Here is a 15,217-nt window from a genome sequence, read left to right on the forward strand (position 1 = left end):
CTATAACTGGTTTGTACAAGCTCAGACAAAAGACTTTAGAAATGTTATGTTGTGCACATACAGACAGCCTGAGCATCAAACTTCCAAGCAGTCATAATACTGCTAGGAATGAGACATTTGTACCCACTGGCATCACTCATTCTATGGGTGCTGTGTTCATCTGCAATTGAGCTGTAAACACAAGACATTTAACATGGTATTGGCAAAGTGAAACCAATGATCATAGAAAGCAAACAGTAAAACTAACAGATTCTCAAAGGGGGAAATCTTAACTTTCTCCAGATCACATATGCCCATTCTTAGGTTGTACAGGCATGCCATGGTTTAGATCATATGCTGTGTTCATATCAGCAAAGCCTCTGGCTACCACCACATTGCCTGGGCACCTGGACCCCGTACGCTTCTGCCTTGCCTCTGGGCCTTTGCCTTGCTGCCTGGGAGACTCCTGCACTGGATCTCCTGTGCTCTGCTGCAGGGCCCACTGCTGCACAGGTCCATGTGGCTCTCTCTTGTCGTGATACTATCCAGGCTTGTGCTGCCCAGTGAGGACAGTGTGTTGCATGGGGCACACTCTGGCCTCGGCCCTGCATGAGCAAGTGTGACATCACTTAGTAGCAGGCAAACCTGCTCGGAGGTGCACTGCCAGCTCACTGTGGACCAGCATGCCCATCACAACCACTCCATGGAGTCTGCCATCTCTGTCCACTTTACAGCTCTCTTCCAAGTTTAGGAGGTCCTCAGTGCAGGAACCCCCAGCCCAAAAGATGCATTCCATTCCAGATTATTCTGGATAGTAGGTACCCCATGCCAAATCTCTAGGATTGATTCATACATAAGCCTAATAGAACAGCAAAACCTACCAGTTCCTGAGCTGGACCAAAAAGAACGTAGTAAATTGACCATCCCTTAGAAGATAGTGGTGCAGGCAGTCATTCTATGGGGGTTACAAGGCCATGGCTACAAAGACCACATAAAATCAATCCATGGCACCACAGAAATCATCTCTTATTTCCATCCTGTGTATTATAACTACTTGGCTTAGAATGGTTTCTCTAGAGAAACAAAACCCAGTGGGCTTAATATGTATATATAAAGAGAAATGTATATCAAGGAAATGACTCACAGTTGTACAGGTAGGTAAATTCCAAATCCATGGGTCAGATGACTTAAGATTAGCATGGCAGATGGCAGCAGGTAAAAAGGCAGGCTGCTCACAACTTCTAGTGCAGACTTGAGCCAGAGGCGGATAATAGAGCAGGCCACTGGCTCAAGTCCAAAGAACTGGAGATTGGATGATGAGTCAGGTGCAGGATCCAGAGCCAGCAGAAAGAAAGCAAGTTGTTCCCAGTTGTCCAATATATTAGAAGCAGGTCACAGTCCCAAGGAAAGTGGATTGACTGCTCACAGAAGATCTCTTCATGGAGTAGATGACATTCTATTAGATCTCGTCATGGGGGATAACTACATCTCAGCTGCTAAACCACAGAGAATCCTGCCCAGTCAAGTGAAAACAAAGCCTTAACTATCACACTACCCAACTCCCAAACGCCTAGGCCACAAACACAGAACCATTTTTACATTTGCTGTGACTAGGAATTTAGTCATAGTAAATGTTCAGATCTCCGGTCAACTTTTACTCATGTCAATTTCTGTTGTTAAGTGCCATTGAGTTGCTTCTAGCTCATCGTAACCTTGTATAGGATTTCCAAAGAGCAGCTGGTGGGTTTGAACCACCAGTCTTGTTGTTAACCAGTTCAGTGCTTGTCCTACAGCACGACAGCAGGACTCCATGTCAGTTTCTAGACCCTTCATTTTCCTAATTTCTTTCCACATGTGCTAGTTCAATGTTTTTAAAATAAGGCACCTAGCTCTGGATACAAGTATTTCAGAGCAGGACTAATGTTTCTCTTCCTTTAGTCACATAATGCATTTGTGGTAGATAATTTTACTATCAACTCAAACTGAACTTGGATTTTAGCAAAATGAATCCCTTTTGCTCATACCACAGGCTGAATTGTTAAAGTTCTATTTATATTTATCCTTACCAACACTGATCTGAGTTTGGTTCAAATTTTTTCAAACTCTTTTAGGATCTTGACTCTTAGCAAGAATATTTCCTATCATATCCAGCTTTGAGTCATAAGTAAAAATGAGACATGTAGTGTGTAGACTTTCACCCCAGTAATGCGGATACCTGGAGATACTACCTGCTTGGTAACACATCCATGAAAGAGCATCCAGCTTGCAAGACCGGTATACTTCCACTTGACATGCTATTGCCTCCCTCATGGTTTTACATTTTGTACACAAAGATTCAGAGCCCCCTGAGTGGCAGTTCAAACCCACATGAAGGAATCGTGAAAGAAGAACCTGGTGGTCTGCTTCTTGAACATCTTGTGGAGTACAGTTCTCTGCACACATGGGAGTCACAATAAGTGGGAAGTGACTCCAAGACAACTGATTTGATTTTTGATTCTATTAGTCCTTGTCCTCAAAGGCACAAGTAAGGAAATGGAGTTTTCTACTCCAGTATGGAGTCCTGTTGTGGCGCTGTGGGTTAATGCGCTGGACTGCAAAGTTGGTTTGAACCTGAAGGTTGGCAATTTCAGCTCACCAGCTGCTCCTTGGAAACCCTATACAGGGTCGCTATGAATTGGAACCAACTCGATGGCACTTAACACCACTCTAGTATAGCAAATACAGGTATTATGTTCACTGCTATATGCCACAGAAATGCCAGAAAGACTTCCATCTCAGATATTAGCTTTCTCTGTAAAGGTTTAATCCACAATGTTCTAAGTAATACGTTTTCAGGTTTAATATGAAACCCCTAAATGGAAGTGCTGTGTCTAATAGACTTAATACATATTTATAGCTTAACATTGCACTCGTTTGAGCTGCTCTTGAAATAACAACAACAACCTGTTTCTGTAAGTTTTAAGAGGAGATTCAAAAAGTTTATGGAAAATGGAATGAAAAGATAATGGAATTTTCCCATGAACTTTTGAAGCCATCTCATACATCTTCCTATAAAAAGATTAGAAATTGAAAGAAATGCTTAAGATGAAAGATACTTTATTATAACCTAGAGACAATCTAGGTTCTTTGGCAAGTAACAAGTATACTATTGATTTAAGAATTAAGGCTGCTACTGCCCGTAACTGGTTGTTGTTATTGTTGTTAAGTGCCGTCGAGTCAATTCCGACCCATAGCAACCCTGTATAGGGTTTCCAAGGAGCAGCTGATGAGCTTGAACCGCCGACCTTGCAGTTAAAATGGCTTTGCAGTCTGATGCATTAACCCACAAAGCCATACCTGATTAGAATACCTAAAAGGGGTACTAGAACTTGCCCATTGAAATAGGCTTCTTGCAGAACCTTTGTAGTATAGAAGACCTTAGGTGGAATCCTGATCCCCATCCAGAATCTTCTGAGGTGGGAAACTCCCCCTTGAAAGGACAAGCAGAGTAACCTGGTGCAGCTATAGGAACAGAAGATACTTCTTGAAAGAAAGACCAGCAGGAAAAATAAAAAACAAAAATGGCAATCTGATTGGCTACCACAAGAACAAGCAAGTTTTTCACTGGGGAGCCATCAAGGCAAGCAATCAAGTCCCTTCAGGATAACCCCCCTCCCAAAACTGAAACTCAAAGGTAATACACTAGCAGGCATGTAAGCTTGCTGATGACCATGTTGGTCTACTGGTGAGTGGAAGAGGAGGAAAAGTAGCAATGGAGATGTGGGCTGAGTTCAACCATGTTCCATAGCTCCTGTTGGTTGACTTGGAGATGAGAGAGAGGAGGAAGGGCTGATTGGTTCAAAATATGATGAGACCTGGGGACTTCTGAACCCATGGACAAGGATATAGTCATGGAGGACTAGAGCTGAGAATGAAGCATCTGATATGAAGGGAGGAGAGATGCACAAGAAAGCCCAAACTTGCAGATAGTACCCATTTGACTAAGCTTCAATGGCTGGATGATCAAAACTTCCCTAGAGGAAGACAAAAAAAAAAAATTTTGATAAAGGAAATGAGTGTAAATCACTACAATTTGATTAATTTGACCTATACTTAAGGATGTAGTAGCTTAAACTACAAATTGAGAGGGAAGGAGTCTTCATATCAAGGATCATTCCCATTCCCTCTGTACACAGGGTTGATAGGGATAGGCAACTTAGACATTGGCTACCTAAAATGGGGGTTGAGAGGGGAGGCTATAAAGGCACGAAGTGACTGGTTTACAAGTTTTCACGGAAGTTTAGTTTCAGAATGTGGGGAAGGTAGAATCCCCACTAAATAGTTTTCATCTTGTCTAGATGGGTCTGGTGAAAGAAGATGAGTATAAGATTCTTAGGATTCAATAGTAATTGTTATCATGACTAACTGCAAATGTCACAACTGTAAAGGTTAAGTTTTGTAACAAAAACAGGAGGAGTAGTTAATCTTACAGTCCAGAAATAGAGGACCCTAGGACCATCAAGGGAGAGAGCATGTGCAGAATGGGGGAGCCTATCCAGAGAAGCAGCGACACCAGAGATGGAGGCAGAGATGATGGCATGGAGAGAGGGAGCTGAGGACTCCAGACTCATGGATAGAGAAAGGGTGTGTGCTGGAAGCCAGGAGGTAAGCTTGCAGAATGTGCCCTTTGGGTGTTTAAATAATCATACATTCCTGAGTATTTTTGTGTACATCAAAAACAACAACAACAACCAGAGGGAATAGAAGCAAATACTGTTGAATGATGATGCATGGAGGGGATTGTAATCATTGCAATGAAACAAAATATAAGACGAGTGGAAAAAACTGATATTCTCCCATGTAAACTATCATTCAATTCACAATAAAAACTAAAAAAAAAAAAAAGAATTAATGAAGGCTGCTACTGAAAGATGAATTAATTGGGGTACTCAAAACTTTACACCTAGAAAGAAACTACATGCTTAGAATCTGAGGAGTTTAGTCATGGTGCCTATGTGGTTGGACAACCAAGAACCAAGAGTCACTGACTAATCACAAAATATGCTAATACTAAGGCCATACATAGCTCAATTAATGAAAACTCCAGCTAACCCAAACATCACGTTAATCTCAGAGGCAGGCTGTTGTTAAGTACCGTGGAGTCGGTTCTGACTCATAGCGGCCCTGCACAGGGTTTCCGAGGCTGTAAATCTTTATGGGAGCAGAAAGCCTCATCTTTCTCCCGCGGAATGACTGGTAGTTTCGTACTGCCGACCTTGAGGTCAGCAGCCCGATTCGTAACCACTCTGCTACCAGAGCTCCTTCAGAGGTAGGTTGTTGTTGTTGTTAATTGCCGTTGAGTCGGTTCCGACCCATAGCGACCCTGTACAGGGTTTTCGAGGGTGTAAATCTTTACGGGAGTAGAAAGCCTTATCTTTCTCCCGCAGAGCAGCTGGTAGTTTCGAACCGCTGACCTTAAGGTTCGCAGCCCAATTCGTAACCACTACGCTACCAGAGCTCAGAGGTAGGTTAATAAGGGATAAAAGGCAGTAAATGGATGGTGGATAGAGAGCTGTAAATCAATCCAGTGCCAGGAAGTTGCTCAGTAAGGCAGAGAATACCCTCAGGAAAAGAGCCTTCCAGAAGCGTTCTGATCACCCAGTTAATTAAATCAAGGAAAGATTCAGGAGCGTAAACAAAAACATTGTATTTTTAAAAGCTGTTCACTTGAGAGAAAAGTGTTCTCATTGGTGATTTTATCCTTTTAAAATCAGGTAGGTTAGATACCTACAACCTATTTACAAAGGGGTCAGACTTCCAGCAGTGCTACCTCTCCTGGATACCAGCCTGGGCATGATCCAGGGAGGATTATGGAGCAGAGTTGCCTCTTAAAGCTTCGCCTCAAAGCCATTGGACCCTGTTTTTAAATCTCTGGTTTCTTAATAAACTTATTTGGGCTTCTACCCCATTGCCACATTTTTCTTCATATAATCCAGCTTCTTGGATTATTTGGTCAGCATACAGATTAGAATAAGTATGGTGAAAGAATACAACCCTGGAACACACTTTTCCTGATTTTAAATCATTCAGTGTACCCTTGTGCTATTTCAACAACTGCCTTTTGGTCTATGTATAGGTTCCTCATGAGCACAATGAAGTGTTCTGGAATACTCATTCTCTGCATTGCTGTCCATAGTTTGTCATGATCCACACAATTGAAAGCCTTTGTATAGTCAATAAAGCACAGGTAGACATCTTTCTGGTATTCTCTACTTTCAGCCAAGATCCATCTAACATCAGCAATGATGTCTTTCATTCTGTGTCCTCTTCAGGACATTCTCTGTCAATGTATGGTTTCAGCCTTTAAAAAATTATCTTTAGCAAACTTTTGCTCGTATGGGATATTAATGATATTGTCTGATGATGTCCACATTCCATTGGGTCACCTCTCTTTGGAATGGGCACAAATACGGATCTCAGTTGGCCAGCTAGTTGTCTTCCAAATTTCTTGGCATAGATGAGTCAGTGACTCCAATGCTTCCTCACTTTGTTGAAAGATTTCAATTTGTATTCCATCAATTCCCAGAGCCTTGTTCTTTGCCAGTGCATTCATTACACCTTGGACATCTTTCTTCAGTATCACTGGCTTTTGATCATATGCTATCTCTTGAAATGGTTGAACATCGACCATTTCTTTTTGATACAGTGACTCTGTGTATTGCTACCATCTTCTTATGATGTTTTCTGCATCATAAGATATTTGCCCATGTTGTTGTTCAGTGCTATTGAGTTGGTTCCAACCCATAGTTTCCAAGGAGTGGCTGGAGCTTGAACCACGGACCTTGTGGTTCAGACGACTTTGAAGTCCAGTGCATTAGCCCACAGCACCACACCAGGACTCCATAGAATCCTTCAATATTGCAAGTGGGGGCTTGCATTTTCTCTTCAGTTCCCTCAGTTTGAGGAATGCTGAATGTATTCTTCCATTTTGGTACATTTCTTTATAATATTTGACTTTGTCTTCTCAAGCTGCCTTTTGAAATTTTCTATTCAGCTCTTTTACCTCTCATTTCTTCCATTTGCTTTAGCATGTCTACACTGGAGAGCAAATTTCAGAGTCTCTTCTGACATCCATTTTGGCCTTTTTCTTCTTTCTTTCTTAATGACCTTTTGCTTTCTTCCTGTATGATGTTCTTGATGTCATCCCACAACTCTTCTAGTCTTTGGTCTTCTGTGTCTAATGTATCAAATCTGTACTTGGGATGATCTCTAAATTCTTATATGAAGAAAAACATGGCATCAGGATAGGAGGAAGACTCATTAACAACATGTGATATTGAGATGATACAACCTTGCTTGCTGAAAGCCAAGAGGACTTAAAATAATTAACTGATGAAGATCTAAGACCACAGCCTTCAATATGGGTTGTAAAGAAAACAAAAATTCTCACCACTGGACCAATAAATAACATCACTATAAATGGAGAAAAGATTAAAGTTGTCAAAGACTTTATTTTGCTCAGATCAACCATCAACACTCATGGAAACAGCAGTTAAGAAATCAAACAATGTATTGCATTAGACAAATCTGTTACAAAAGACCTCCTTAAAGTGTTCAAAAGCAAAGATGTCAGTTGAGGACTAAGGTGCGCCTGACCCAAGCCTAACCTTATATGCTTGTGAAAGTTGTACGGTGAATGAGAAAGACCGTAGAAGAATTGATGCATTTGATTCATGGTGTTGGAGTAGATAGAGAACATTAAAAGCACCATGCTAACTGCCAAAAGAACAAACCAATCTGTGTTGGAAGAAGTTCAGCCAGAATGCTCCCTGGAAGCCAGGATGGCCAGACTTCAACTCTCATATTTAGGACATATTGTCAGGAGGAACCAGTCCTTGGAGAAATATACATTTGGTAAAATGGAGGGTAGGAGGAAAAAGAGGAAGACCACCCCCCCCAACGAGGTGATTGGCACAGTGGCAGCAGTGATGGGCTCATATGTAGCAGTGACTGTGAGTTTGGCACAGGACCAGGCAGTGTTTCATTCTGTTGTGCATATGGTGGCCATGAGTTGGTACTGATTCAATAGGTCCTAACAGCAACAACAACCCCATTGTCTTCTGTGTGTAAACTGAAATAAATTATTCTAACTGTAAGCAAAACTTATAACAATTTTGTCTCGATTTCATCTAAAGAGCTACTTTGAGGTCTAAGAAGCCATACCTACAAGGGTTCTTCAAAAAGTTAGTGGAAAAAATGGTATTAAAAGATACAGGAATTTTCTCTGGAACGATTTGAAGTGCCCTCATATATGTCCCTATATAACCCCTCTAGTAGGGGTGTCATCTATGACTGCAGGTGTGTCATATCCAGATGAGATGCCTCCACACAGTCCTCCCAATTCCCTGTTGTCTGCTTTACAGGAATGAGTTAGAGTTAGCCACTGCACACTTGACTTTCATAAATGGGATTAGTATAAACACACCTGCCATAAACACACCTGCCATAGCTGAGGCCACATTCAAAGAGAGGCTGTTACAAGGACTATAAATCTGGGGGCATGTCACTGTTCAAAAAAGTCTGTACTTGGTGATTCTTCTCAGAAAGTGGCTCTAATTGCTTGTGTAAAACACATGCCCATATTCTGCTTATATGTATGTGGAGACCAAGGGATTGACTAACATTATGAAATACTAGATTTAATATTTGAACCAATTCTAATAGACCACACAGATATTAAGAGGAAAGTTTAAGGAGTAAAAGTTTCAGGAATATAGATAAATCTTGTGAAGAAAGCATTGTTAGCACTTCCATATGTAAGAGCATGAAGCGAAGCTTTTTGTCAGAGCTTATAGGAGTGGAGACTGATTCAAATGACAAAACATGGGATAACTGTAGCCATTTGCCTGTTAGAACATAAGTTGAAAGATCTGTATGCTGAAAATAAAGGACAGAAAGTGTCTGCAGCATCAGGAAGCCCCTCTGTTTTCCCAGTCTCCTTCCTCCTGGCTGTCATGTGGATCCTGCTGTTGCCAGGCAGCAATCTGTCATTCTAGGATGGAGGCCTCCCTGGAGAGTTAGGGTAAGGAAGGGGGCAGATGCTATGCTTGACCTTTACTCCTTTACTCAGTGGTAGGAGCAGTTGGGCTTTCCCGGTGCATTACTAACCAGGAAATTCCAACTGCCCAGTGCCAAGGGGTTAAAAACTGTTCTGAAAAGCTTTTTATGTTCTGAAAAGCTAAATCACACATACATGCACACCACAAATACACAGCACCTGGGTAAATAAACTGTGGCTGAATAAAGGCTGGGCTATTTGCAAAAAGAAATCTGGAAAACATTTGCTTTGGGGTGGTTAGCATTACTCACACAAGTTTTTGTTTTGTCTTGTTTTTTCACAAAAAAACTGCTTTGCTTTAGAGGAAATGGGAGGGAAATGAACAGAATTGAAATGTGGCTGTTGAAAAAAAAGATTCCAATGCATTTACTTCCTGAATCTCAAGGGACTGTGTAGGTTGAGACAACCACAAAGCCACCAAAGAAACAGCAACACTTTTAGTACAAAAGTTGTTAAAGACAGAACATTCCCAGGAGACAGAGTGTGCTATGGAAGGCACTGAAGAAGTCATTATTGTCCTTCAAATGTGGAACCAAAGCATCAATGGTAAATGGCAGCAGCTCAGATAATTCCAAGTCAGAAATTCACCACCACATGTTGGACAATGAGCTAGAAGTTACCATGGATTTGATAAAATTTCAGCCTCAGAATAAGTCATACAGCAGAGGACTTATACTGAATACACTTCACTTGGGTACCTATGAGGATGGTTCAGGGCCAGGCACTGTTTCATTCTGTTGTACATATGGTTACTATGAGTCTCAACCCTACACATCATCTACAACACAAACATGTGGCTAAGTGGTTCTTTCCTGAAGCAAAAAACAAAACAACTTATTTCATTTGAAATATTAAATTGAACCTTAATAAATTGTTGTTTTTATAGGTCAAAAACTTTGAAAACCAGTAATTTCATAACATTTAGCATAATAGTTAATTTTTTTTCTAAGCCAGATCATGTGGAGGTTAATAACATTTAGAGTGATGGGGACACAGCAGGGTAGGAAACAAATAGTAAAATTCTTCTAAGAATTAGAAAACTGAACATCTAAACACTAGGAGTCCTGGTGTGGCACTGTGGGTTAATGCACTGGACTGCAGAGTTGGTTTGAACCACAAGGTTGGTGGTTCAAGCTCACCACTCCTTGGAAACCCTATACAGAGTTGCTATGGGTTGGAACTGACTCAACAGCACAGTGAGTAGGGGACCCCACTGAAAACACTAGAAAACCATTGGGACGGTTGTGAGAGTGAAATGGTATGACCACCAGTTAAGGGTTCTGAATCCACTGATGGACCTTCCCATCTGTGATGAGTGTAGGAGAGGAGTTTGGTGGGATATGGAAATAGTGTAGAATGTTTTTTCTTATCCAAAGGGTGGTGGTGATGGTAGTTATGTGCCGTGGAGTCAGTTCTGACTCATAGTGACCCTATACAGGGTTTCCAAGGTTTACTGGAGCAGAAAGCCTCATCTTTCTCCCAAGGAACAGCTGCTAGTTTGGAACTACTGACCTTGTGGTTCGCAGCCCGATTCGTAATCATTACTCTACCAGAGCTCCTTTATCCAAAGGTTACAAGGTAGAAATAGACCTTGTCAATAACATATGCTAAGTTGAATAAGGACTCCTGGTGTGACACTGTAGGATCAGCACTGGACTGTGAACCATAAGGTCAGCAGTTCAAACTCCCCAGTTGTTCCTTGGAACCCCTATACAGAGTTGCTATGAGTCAGAACCAACTCAACGGCACTTAACAATAAGTTGAATAGACTAGGATAGGACTTAAGAAGTGAGTTCTAAGGCCACCTCTGTTATTATTCAGTGTTATAGATCAATGAAACCGTTATTACAAATATGAACAAACCAACCAATAACAGATCTTGTTCATGTATTTCAAACAATTAGAAACTGGAGCAAACAAAAGCTATGGAAATTGCTTGTCAATTGTTTATTGCCTACACCATAGCACCATAATTCCATTAGGGCACAAGATTTCCCACTGAAACTGTTAATGTTAAAAAAAAAAAAAAAAGTGAACCTAAGGCATTTTGGTAAAGTAAAGCATTACATATATATTAGAACGCACAATATCTAAAATTATGCAAAATACAAGCATTACAAATGAATGGAATTATGAGGTGAATGAAAGTAGATCATAAGTCCCTGAGGTGATCATTATTAAAGCCCAGATGTGTTCTACGTTAATTACTGAGTTCTGTAGAAGATAGAGCAAAGCACAAAAATAACAAATGGGAGAGAACACAGTAATAGCTCTATTGAATACAAAATATTTGAATATTGTCATAAATCCTTCAGGGGCTCTAAGATTCTTTTTATTGTATTCATTTTGTGGGATTAGAAAAAACTTATCTAATTATTATCATTTTAAAGTATACAAAGTTCAACATGTAACAAATCTAAAGGTGCCAAAGACTAAGTACAAATAAATAAAAATAAAAGTGACAGATACAACAAAACTATTATAGTAAAAGCCACTATCAGCCATAATTACATATTCCATCCAATAATCTCATAAATCAAAGCTCTTAACTGTCTGGATTCATATGTGACTGTATTCTTTCCAATATGCATTCTTTCTTCTTCCAGGGGTTGCTCTATAACTGCAGGTATGTTCCTGCCATAAAGTTCACAGTGCTCTAGAAACTGGACACATTCTTGAATAACATTGTCACGCAACATGATAGTGTGTTTTGACATGTTTTCTAATAAAGACAGAAAGCATCTTTTGGCATAATACCAAGTATCAGTTCCCAGTTTTTTATTATAAGGTTCCAAGCTCTTGATAACTCGAGAAATACCAAAGTCATAATTTCCTTTGGCACAGTATAGTGTTCCTATTACCAAGTTGACAATGCACAGATGGTAGATTTTCTTCTCTGGGTCACCGTAGGAAAGCTGCTCTTCCTCTTTTTCAATCTTCCTCATCAACTCCTCGGCTTCTTCATTTTGACTTGTCATAATATATGAAACACAGAGGTTAGCTAATACGATAGCACTGACATTCAGGATGTTATCATAATGCTTTTTGACGATGGGCTCATAAAAGCCAATCGCTTCTTTGTATTTGTTTTCTTGCATGAACAGAACATGAGCCACATTCAACTTCCACACATCATGGTCATTACAAAATTCCACAGATTTGCGGAATATCTTTTCCACCATTGGATAATTTTCAAGGTTCCAGTAGATTTTTGCCTGGGCCATCAACACAGGGATATACTTTTCAAGAGTTTCATCGTATTCATTTACTGCCTTTTTGACAGCTTCATCATCTCTGTTGTGTCTTGCTTCTTGCACTTGAATGGTGAGTTTTCGGAGTTGCTCAGTCAGCATCCCTGCTAGTTCATCAAGTTTAATGAAAGCCTCTTCAGGAGCAGTCTGGCAAGTGATCATGGCATCCAAGAAGTCATAGAGATAGGGCGTGAGGAATTTATAAGTCAAATGGGCGTTTTCTGCCAGGACATCTGCTGCCAGGTCGAAATATTCATACTTACAGTAGAGCAGCAACAGGTTGCCAAAAGTCTCAGGGGGAAAGGGATTCTGTTGAAGCAAGAACTGTAGCTTTTCAAATCCTTCTGTAGGTCTGACATCCATATTCATGAGTGCTTGGTTGTGCAAGGTCACAGGGTCTAACTCCTCCTCTGCCCTAGGTGGCATGTCAGTGAGGGCTTCTTGGGCCGCCTCGTGATTTCGCAGCTGGTATTCTATAGCTGCCTTGAGGTTGAAGGCTTCCACCAGAGCAGTCTGGTGAAGGACTAAGGTGTTGCCAACACTGCGAACATCGATGCCCTCCGTGGTCATGCCGACACCTAGCTCCGGATGCTGGCGGATGCCACGCTCTATTATATCGGCAATATGTTTCAGAGCTGGGGCATACTGCCTACTACTATAATAAGCCAAAGCCAAATTGTAAGAAAGGTCAGGCCGGTACCCCGAGGTCTGCAGGGCCGCTGAGAACTTGGAACACGCGGCTGCATATTGCCCCTCCTTGTAGAGCAAACAACCCAGGTTGACCTGGCCATCAGGGTAGCTCTCGCCCCCACTTTCGTCCCCTCCTTCTCCACTCAGCAGCTGTTCCACCAGGCTCCGAGCCCCGGGCAGATCGCCCTCGCTGTACTTGATCGCGGCTTGAAGGCGGAGGACCCGACTGTGGTAGGCGGGGTTGTCCAGGAGGAGGAAGGCGACCCGGGTGGCTTCTGGGTACAGGCAGGCCTTGTACAGGGCCTGGGCCTGGTATAGGCGGTACTGTTCCAGTTCCGGGTGCAGCTGGCCCAGCTGCTCGTAGCACTCGGCTGCTAGCGTGAACTCCTGCAGGCGGTAGTAGCAGTAGCCCAGCAGCGACAAGCCGGCGCGGCTCCTCGAACTCCGCTGGAGCTCTCCGCCCAGCAGCTGCACCGCCTCGGTGTAGCGGGAATCGCGAATAAGGCGGTATACGGTCGCCGTGAACTCCCCGTCGGGAATCTGTGCACCGCTCAGTCCCGCCATAACCGCCAGGATTGTTGCGCGTCCTTGTTACCACGGCAACAAGCCAACCGGAAACGGAAAACTGCGAAAACATTTACTCCGGAAGTAACTTTGCCGCGCAAGGATCTGGCTAGGCGTAGATAGCAGTCTAAATTTTGTGTGTCTCAATTTCCGATTTGCTCTCCGTAGGATTCTAGACTGCAGAGGTTTGAGTTAGGGAATGGACAATGTTTTCGTCTCCTCCAATCGTTCGGAGACGGAAATTCTAATTCCCGGCATGCACCTCTCTAAGGGCAACTGTCTGAAAGTAGCCGCGCTGCATGCTGGAAAGCTTAGTTTCGGCCGACGGTACCACTCTTTCCAGGGCATTTTGTTTCCCAAACCTTTGGTCCATATTACTAATGTGCGTTTCTGGCCGTTTTCGTTGTACTCCCTTGATCCCTTGCATTGGGAGGGAGGTTTACAGTCTGAAGTCCCTTGCTCTTTTGAACCTTGAACAAATCATGTCCTTTTGTTGAAAGAAACTGGAATGCTAAGAGTGGTACTCCCTTAAAAATTTCCCAAAATTAGCGTAGTTTCCGTTTTTAAGATGTTCCCAAGGTTCTATTTTTAAGAATGTTATTAAGTGCCGTCGAGTCGGTTCCGACCATAGCGACCCGGTATAGGGTTTTCGACTAGCGGCTGGTGAGCTTGAACCACAGACCTATAGATTCAAGCTGACTTTGTGTTGCAGCGCATTAACCCACAGCACCATATCGGGACTCAGTTGTTAAGAATAGACTAGGTCAATATTCATAGTTTCTTATTTGGGTTCTTTGCAGAGGTTGTCTAGAGGACCATGTTGTGAATCTCATCTGGTCCTGAGAGAGGATCCTTTTACTTCCAAGTTGTTGTTCTGTGCCGTGGAGTCCGTTCCGACTCATAGCGACCCTGTACAGGGTTTCTGAGGCTGTAAATCTTTACGGGAGCAGAAAGCCTCATCTTTCTCCCGCGGAACCGCTAGTAGTTTCGAACGGCTGACCTGCGATTCGCAGCCCGATTCTAACCAGTACTCTACCAGAGCTCCTCCAAGTTAGCGCCTACCTTTTTCATAAACAATGAATGTTGCTGAGCATAAATCGGTGTCACCCACTTCCCTGAACCTGATGTGTACCACAGAACCGATGCCAACTCATAGCAACCCAAGAGGACAGCGTAGAACTGCCCACTAAGCTGTAAGGTTTATGGGAACCGATGCTAATCTTTTTTTTTTTTCCTTTGAGTGGCTGGTGAGTTTGAACTGCCGACCTTGTGGTTCGCAGTCCAGTGCTAATCCACCAGCACACAACCAAGCTCTAACAATAAGACGTGTTGTAGAAATATATGGCCTTTTCCAGGGAAGAAAATTGTTGTTGTGAGGTCAAACCGACTTTGCAGCTCAGCGCATTAACTCACAGCACCACAATAGAAGACTAAAATGTACTTTCCCTGTGCGTTTGCTTTTCTTTACTTTTTAGAAAAAACCTTTTTATTGTGATTTGAGTGAATGTTTACAGAGCAAATTGGTTTACTGCTCAACAATACATACACATTTTGTTTCCTGATTTTGATTTCAGTCCCAACTGTGTAATAGCACTCTTCCAACATCCTCCTGGAGTTTATGGTTTCCATAAGTCTG

At 42.2% G+C, this 15,217-nt stretch overlaps 1 protein-coding gene across 1 annotated transcript; it reads right to left on the bottom strand.

Moving 5' to 3' along the window:
* Window positions 1-11,302: 11,302 nt before the first annotated feature.
* On the bottom strand, window positions 11,303-13,606 carry TTC30B (tetratricopeptide repeat domain 30B). The gene has a single exon (XM_006866678.1). The coding sequence runs from the start codon at window positions 13,579-13,581 to the stop codon at window positions 11,584-11,586; it is 1,998 nt and encodes a 665-aa protein (XP_006866740.1). The 5' UTR covers window positions 13,582-13,606; the 3' UTR covers window positions 11,303-11,583.
* Window positions 13,607-15,217: the final 1,611 nt, after the last annotated feature.

This window comes from Chrysochloris asiatica, unplaced genomic scaffold (assembly GCF_000296735.1).
Source record: "Chrysochloris asiatica unplaced genomic scaffold, ChrAsi1.0 scaffold00094, whole genome shotgun sequence".
Lineage (NCBI taxonomy): Eukaryota > Metazoa > Chordata > Mammalia > Afrosoricida > Chrysochloridae > Chrysochloris > Chrysochloris asiatica.

Bases quoted from the DNA above. Each gene is read 5' to 3' on its own strand.
- TTC30B (XM_006866678.1), bottom strand. From the start codon at position 13,581: ATGGCGGGACTGAGCGGTGCACAGATTCCCGACGGGGAGTTCACGGCG.